At 33.0% G+C, this 8,157-nt stretch overlaps 1 protein-coding gene across 1 annotated transcript; it reads right to left on the bottom strand.

Moving 5' to 3' along the window:
- Positions 1 to 2,635: 2,635 nt before the first annotated feature.
- On the bottom strand, positions 2,636 to 6,115 carry LOC111692549 (phosphopantothenoylcysteine decarboxylase subunit VHS3-like). The gene is made up of 4 exons (XM_023456600.1): positions 6,040 to 6,115; positions 3,081 to 3,152; positions 2,929 to 3,014; positions 2,636 to 2,884 (listed from the first exon to the last, which is right to left on the bottom strand). The coding sequence occupies exons 1-4, from the start codon at positions 6,113 to 6,115 to the stop codon at positions 2,636 to 2,638; spliced, it is 483 nt and encodes a 160-aa protein (XP_023312368.1).
- Between the last annotated feature and the right edge of the window lie 2,042 nt (positions 6,116 to 8,157).

Genomic DNA, 8,157 nt, shown 5'->3' with positions numbered 1-8,157 from the left:
GGCAAACAAAATATTTGCGGGCAAAGTAGTTAAAACAACTACTATATAGCTAGCTACAGACTTTCCAATTAAGCGAAGTGAAAACCACTCTCTACATGTCGTATGGAATGCTGGCAAAAAAACAAGCGGCTACGCCCTATTAAAACGGTAAAAACGACCGTATACTGCCCCAAATATTTGGTAAACAAAAAGTTTGTGGGCAAGGTAGTTGAAACAACTACGATATGGCTAGCTAGATTTTCCATTTAAGCGGTGTCACATGGAATACGGTCAAAAAAACAAAGCGGCTACGACCTACTAACACGGTTAAAACGACCGTATATTCTGCAAACAAATGTTCGCGATCAAAATTATTAAAAACAACTACAATATGACCAGCTAGGCCTTCCACTTGTGGTGGAATTTGCATTTCAATAACGTGTACTATCGTATACGAGCTAGTATTATCATGTTAAGGGCGGCTAACAGAAAAATTTTAATGAAATACCTTCTCATCTTCTGAAATGGATAATTAATATAATATTTCCCTTCTATGTGATTTATCTCAGATTCGTGGAAATTATTTTCTTATGCATAAATACACTACACAAGGCACAAGGAGACACAAAAACAGATAGGACCTGCACGTGCGCTCAGTGGTCCGAATTCCGAAGAAGCTGGACAAAAGTCGAAATTTCAAAGTCGTTGGTTTGCGTTAATATTTCAGATTACTCTAGAGAAGGAGTCACTGCGTAGTTCTTTAAAGTAACAGAGAGCTGGCCCATGTGTATAGACCACAGCAACTATCGGAAGTATGCTGTGACACTTTAGCATATTTCACTTGCCACTGACCCTTCGAAAAGCGGTGAATTGAAAATATGTGCAAATTTTTACTAGAGTACGAATCATTGTGTGCAATAGAGAGGGTGTTCCTGGAGATAAGTAGAATACATTTGCTCATCTAGAACCTCATTTTTCGAAAGTTGCATGTTTTTATTGTTTTAACAAAACCGTCTTATAATTTCTATCGATTTCAGATCACATCAATCGTAAATTACCGAAATAGTTGTGATCCCAAGAGATCCTACACTATTGAAAGTTGAAAAATGCGAACAAGAGTGTCAATTTCATATATCAAAAGAGAAATCTACCGGATTTATCCGGATCCGGGTTCTGACTCATATTTTGTGCCTCCATGTACGGCCGGTTTAGGTTTTAGTGTCTCTTCGCGTTCCAAACGAGCGTTTCTAATTCAATTTGTTCTTTTTTTATGAACTTACACCTTTTTCGTTTGCTATTTATCATATTTTTACAAGTTTTTATTTAACTTGCATTGTTAGTTTGGGTCAAATCTTGCAACTGAATTTTAAAACAGTTTCCCTAACCGATTGAGCTGAAATTTTGCATACACGTTTAGTTTGGATGACAATGCATGGTTAGCTAAGTGAATTCATTCTATTCAATATGGCGGACTCTCAAAGATGGCGGACCAGTTATTTTTTGTGCACCCCCATGATATGGGTATCAAATGAAAGGGTTTGCTGAGAACAATACGAAAATAAAATGAAGTCACTAAAAGCTTGCTTTAAAAAAAAAAGAACTTATTATCTATGCTCTTTCAATTCATAATTTATCATTTGCGACAGAATCAGGCACCAGTAAAATTACGTGCACGAAAAAATATATTTTTCGATTTTTGAAAGGAAAATTCCAAGAGAATTTAGAAACGCAAATCATAATTTTAGATCAACATTTTTTAAAAAGGTGCAAGATAGATGAAAATGAGAAAAGCTTTTCAACCGAAGCTATGGTGATTAATGTTTTCATGCTCTGACGGTTATGTGACAGATGATGACTATGCGAATGACTCATGTGTATTAGAATTAGGTAAATAATCAGAATAAGCTTTATAACAAGAATAAGCTTCAATAGTATTTAGAAATTGTTTCGCTCGAAATGTGGAATTCATCCCAAATACATGCCTTATATCGCAGTTAATTATCTTTCGCACTTTATTAATAATAATTAATTACCTCGAAAACCTCAAACTGCGACCTTACATGCGTTTTACGCGACTTCAATACCAGAGGTACTCGAAATTTCATTTAGATTCAATAAATTAACGTGATATATCGGCCATTTTGTATCAGCCATCTTGAATTTGAGATTTTTGATTGCAAATTCGGTTTTAGCGACCTGAAAAACATAAAGTCCCCACTTTTGGTGATGATGCAAGCCTTTTTGGACTTTTGTCCAGCTTTTTCGGATTTCCCACCACTGTGGTGCGGCACAAATAAATGAACTGGCTGGCTATCAGTAAGACGGACTGGTACGAAACACTTTTTTCCTTTAAACCTGTGCGCGCGTCATGTATAAGTGAGACCTACCAACATGAATCATAGAAGAACAGAGATGCGAAAAATAATTAGTCATGGATAACACATCAAAAAAAGCTGTGATGTACGCTACATATAAGCAGCTGTTTCTAAACACTAAAAATTAGTATTTAAGATATTTTATATTATTTAATTTATATTCATTACAGTATTTATTACTTCTTAAATATTACTTAATAATACAATATTCTGTTTTCTTTTTTCTTTTTTACTAATATGTATTACATATTACTTTTTTATATTATGTAGATACTTGTAACTCATTGGAGGTCCTCGATAGTCTTGTTTAGAAACATGTATTTGTATGTAAAGAACAGTTTTTTCTTATCTTTGGTAATAACTGTTACATTTATAATATATTTTTTAATTTTACTAACATCGCCATCGTCATCATCATCGTGACCGTTATTGTCCTCGTCATCATCATCGCCGTGGTCACCGTCGTCGCCATTGTCGTCGTCCTCGTCCTCATCCTCGTTGTCATTATCATCGTCATCGTCATCTTTATGCTGTAGTTTTCACCATCATCCTCACCCTTACCATCAACATCAACATCCTCCTCGTAATCGTCATCGTCATCGCCATCTTCATCCGCATCGCCATCATCATCGTCATCGTCATCCTCATCTTTATCCTCATCTTGTCGCCATCGTCACGTCATAGTCATCTTGACGCCGTCATCGCCACGGTCACCATCACTCTCACCATCACCATCAACATACTCCTTGTTCTCGTCATCGTTATATATATAATATNAAAGAGTTTTTGAAATTTCTTCTATAAATTATACAATACACAGTGAGAAATACAATTTACATGCAAAATTCTTATCGTCATCCGCATCCTCATCGTGATTTGATATAAATCGGTTTATTTTAAAAACAAAAGTAGATAGTTTTTCTAAAAGCAAACTAAGTATGTAAGTAATGCAGTACTGACTGTTTGCGAATTTTATTTATCTGCAAAAAAAACAAGATTTGGTAAATCTCTTCGTTTAAGTTAAAATATGTAAGGAACAAATAACTTCAGATAGAATTAGATGTATGAAGTGTATATTTAATACAGTTATCTCAACTGTTGGGCTCTTAAATTTTTTCGTAACTCCTACATATAACCTTCATACTTTTTTGGCGAACAACCGTTCTGTAGCTGTATTAATGTTGTTTCTTTATTAATCGAACTCCTTATATGTAGCGATCTTAGGTACTTTTATCGTCTGGTCGCCCACATTTATAGACGCCATTTCCACTTACATACATATACCTATATATATAACGTGAACAAATAAATTAAATCTGTATATCCTACACGAATGTAATTTAAATCGTATTAAAAATTTATTATTCTGCCGGTAGGTATGTATTGGGTGTTCCATCTAAGTACTGCAACGTACGTCAGAATGGGATAATCCAGGCAAGCATAAAATGACCACTTAAAAAAGTAATGAGTCAAACTTTATGAATGTTCAGCGTGATTTTTGATTTTTTTTAAAACTAAAAATTCAAAGATAATGTAGCACTGAATGGCAGAATACATGCATCAGTGATAGTCAATGAATATTTGAATATCGATTTCCAGGGCCGTTTTCGGAAAATTCCTATTCAACACATAAAGTATTTTTCCTTTTTGGTTATTTTGCGTCGGCCTGTTTGTATTCTATGGTTAAACACCGTCGCCAGGAGATGAGCATCCCCCAACCTGCAAATTTTAACAAACCTCCACATTCTTTTTGAGGGATGTTATTTATTTCTATGCAAATCTTGCCTAAATATGCATAGCTTCTGTGAATACACCGACATACAGGCCTTCCGTCGATAGTCACAAATCCAAATACTAACCGCAATCAGCGTTGCTTGTCATTTCATATCAATTATATGTTCGTCAATGAACACAAAAAGAGGATCATTTTGCACGAATACGCATCAGTTAAACCAATTTCTTATTGAAAGTGAGCGACTGTTATATCTGTGGATTGCGGTCACTTACGACCACATAAGGCTGCCTTCCTTACATTGTTAAATACTTAATTGGTAAACCGTCTACAGTTGTTAAATCAATTTACAATGTCGTTTCTATTTCCACGTAATTTCTAAAATATAGTTTTAGGGTTAAAATATTACTACTTACTAACTTTTCAGAGTAATAGATATATTTTTTAATTTTTAATTAAAAAGTTATAACAATTTCAATTTTTTTTATGATTTAACACTAAAACAATTCCATTCGATTGATTATTTAAAATAATGAAAAGATGCTTTCGAAATTTTGTTTTACGACAAAGATAAAAAATCACGTTCGCTTTGTGAAATTGATATAAAATTTTTATTAAAAATGAAAAAATATATCTATTTTTCTGAAAAGGTAGTTTACATTTTTAGAATAGATTGAAAAAAAAATTATAAAATTCATTCATTTTTCTGCTTATGATTTTTCAAATTTCTGAAATCATCCCTTAACTTATAGTCTCACTAACTCTGTCAATTTTAATAGTACAAGAAAAAGTCAATAGACCATTATTATGTAGAATTTTATGTTGTACAACTTTTATACGAAACATTTTTTTCTAGCTCCGTACCCATTTAAGTTATCTTAAAAAAACCCTTTATTTTATCTTTTTTCACTCCTGGCCGGGATTGAAAAAAAATTACTGTCACTTATTGTTATTATATACCTCAAACTATCTTATATAAAAATTCAGGTAAGTTGACCAAAATTGCGATTTAAAGGCACATTTAATTGGACTATAAATATTATAGATTTGTAGGCCGATTTAGCATAATATGGCATTATAAAAAGTCTTCTATATTCATTCTTTGCAAAAACTTGTTTAAGTAATATTTGATTCTTCATATATTTCTTAAGTAGAGGTCCAAAATTTCGGATTTTTTTTCAAATAATTCGAAAACTAATCATGTTAACCTTGATTTTTAGAGGCATGGTTTTGGTCCTGTGATTACGCAACTTTGCCCCCATTTAAGCTAGTTCGTATCTCTTACCGTTTTCGAGATCCCCGTAGTGAGAAGCGAATTCATAACAGCCTGTATATGCTTATTGCAAATGTCAAAAATCAACAACAATATTAAACACGGCGTTTCTTAAATAGAGGTCCAGGAGCGTATTCTGTGGCCAAAAATAAGGGTTTTTTGTTATATAAATGTGGGGTCTTAAGACAGCCATTGTCCAGTTACAGCGTGTCAAAAATTAAAAAAAAAATCAGTTCTTAATTTTTAATTTCTAAACAGCTTCAGATAATTTAACCAAATTCGGTGTGCATATTTAGTATAGCAGTAGGTATGAAAAAATTACCAGCTTTAGAAATTTACCAGTGGGGGAGGTGTGGATATCATCGATCATTAATTGCCAAAAAATATATATCGCTCTGTATAATACAAATAAAATACAGTGAGGGCAAATTAATTGGAAACAATAGTAAACAGTAATTTATAGAAGAAATTTCAAAAACTGTTTCAATGTTACTATTATTAGAGTGTACATAGCTGTACATTTTGAAAAACTATCTTATATCTTATTTGAAACAACTACATTTTTATACGGCAAACTTATTGGAAACATGATTCTTAAAGTTATAAATTCTTAACATTAAACACATTTTTTCTAAATCTTAATGCTAATACTTAGTAGGAAACCCAATTGCTTTAATTACCTTCAAACATTTGCTGAGCAGAGACTACTAAACGCTTACATGTCTCTACTGGAATATCGTTCAATGCTCGCTTCATGTCGTCAAAAAATTAGTAAAAAATTTGAACAGTTTTCGAGTTGAACTTCTTTTTTATTATCATCCACAGATTTTCAATAGGGTTAAGGTCTGGACTGCAAGAAGGCCATACCAAAACATCCACGTTGTTATTCTGAAGCCAGGTAAGTACCTTTCTAGCAGAATGCTTTAAATCGTTATCATGCTGGAATTTCCAAAGTACTGATACGTTCTCTTATGCGTAAGGTTGCATGACATTTTCCAATATGTTAATGTATTCACATTGATTCATGGTACTATTTTTTCTGTAAAGTGGCCTAACACCATTCCAAGAAAAGCAGCCCCTACTATGATGGAACCACCTGCGAATTTTATTATTATTTTTTTTATAACAAGGATCAAACGCCTTATTTGGTGGACGCCAAACGAAACGTTTCCGTAGGAACCAAATTCATTAATCTTTCTTCTGACCATAATACGTGCTTCCATTGTTGGACAATCCAAGCAAGATGACGCCTCAACAAATTCCAAACGACTTCTTCGATTAATTTCTGAAACATGTGGCTTTTTTCTTAGAACCCTGCCAAAAAGTTGTGCTTTATTAAAACGGTTGGGAACACTTCGAACACACAATTCTCTTGGCTTTTCTAGAAAAAATTATTTCCAGATGTTAACTGATTTGTGAGGGCCTGCTTTAGAAAGACGAACAATACAACGATCTGTTTCTGCACCAGTTTTTTTAGGACGTCGCGTCCTAGGTATATTTTTAAATGTCCCGTGTAAATTTAAATGTTGGATAGCATTAAATACTGCCTTTTTCGAACGATTCACTATGTCGGCAATGATCTGATACGAATAATCTTGTCTGTGTAAGTTTAATATAATTTGTTTCTCATTTTCATTACAACTGAATAATGAATGACATACATTTCACACAAATACGAGTATAATACTGAATAATAATTGTTAATTGTTCATTTGTCACCTTATTTGACAGTTTTGCTAAACAGACAAACACTTGCTTGACTCCTACTACATTAAATTTAGCATTCTAATTATTAGCGTTTCTAATTAGTTTGCCGTATAAAAATGTAGTTGTTTCAAATAAGATAAGACCTATTTTTCAAAATGTACAACTATTTTATAAAAAGTAAACAAATACACTCTAATAATAGTAACATTGAAAGAGTTTTTGAAATTTCTTCTATAAATTATACAATACACAGTGAGAAATACAATTTACATGCAAATATTTTGGAATTAGTAAAATAAATTGGTGTAAAATTTTACACCTTCTGTTTGTAAAAATGTTGAAAGGGTAAAAAATATTTACAAAAACCTTAAATGGCAAAAATCAGAATTTCAATTATTTGGTGAAATTTACTTATAGGCAATTTACCAAATGTAGTTTAAATTTTAAACGGTTAAACCCTTTCCATTCCTGACCGCTACCGGCATTTGCGCATGACACCATATAGGTAGCATGACTAGTAAACAAGAGTGTTTACAGAGTGAATCGCAGTATAAGTAAATATTACAGAATTAGTTAATTTGTCATTTATATAATGGTTTGTATCAATATTTTCCTGTGCGTAAAAATGGAATCAAAGAAATTCGATGGTAGTAGGTATAGCTAAGCTAAGAGCTTTCTCATTATTTGTACCAAAGGATAAGCAAAGGATAAGCACATTAATGTTGAAATATGGTTTAAAGTGAACAAATATGAACAAATATCGCTACGTATGCCGTTGCAAACCGGCAGCGTTTGGCTGAAGGCGGCTGCTCAAATTTGTTTTTTTTTTTCAAAAACTCCTTGACTTATACCACCTGCAGACTATGAAATTCGGCTGTAGGAATACAATTTGACCACAAAAGTGAAATGGCAGACAATAAAGTCGGTAGCGTTTTTTAATTACAGCTAATAATAGGTTCCGCCGTGAACATCGTAGCAGCGGTCTGTGAGTGCAAGCGAAATGAGTTGAGGCTCGCAAACGCGCAGCGGACGGAGAACGATATATTATTCGATTTAATACATTGGACGCATGTTAAGTGGCTCTGTAAATA

This window comes from Anoplophora glabripennis, unplaced genomic scaffold (genome assembly GCF_000390285.2).
Source record: "Anoplophora glabripennis isolate ALB-LARVAE unplaced genomic scaffold, Agla_2.0 scaffold1913, whole genome shotgun sequence".
Lineage (NCBI taxonomy): Eukaryota > Metazoa > Arthropoda > Insecta > Coleoptera > Cerambycidae > Anoplophora > Anoplophora glabripennis.
Note: the sequence above shows the minus strand (reverse complement) of the source record. Positions and strands in the feature narration are given on the sequence as shown.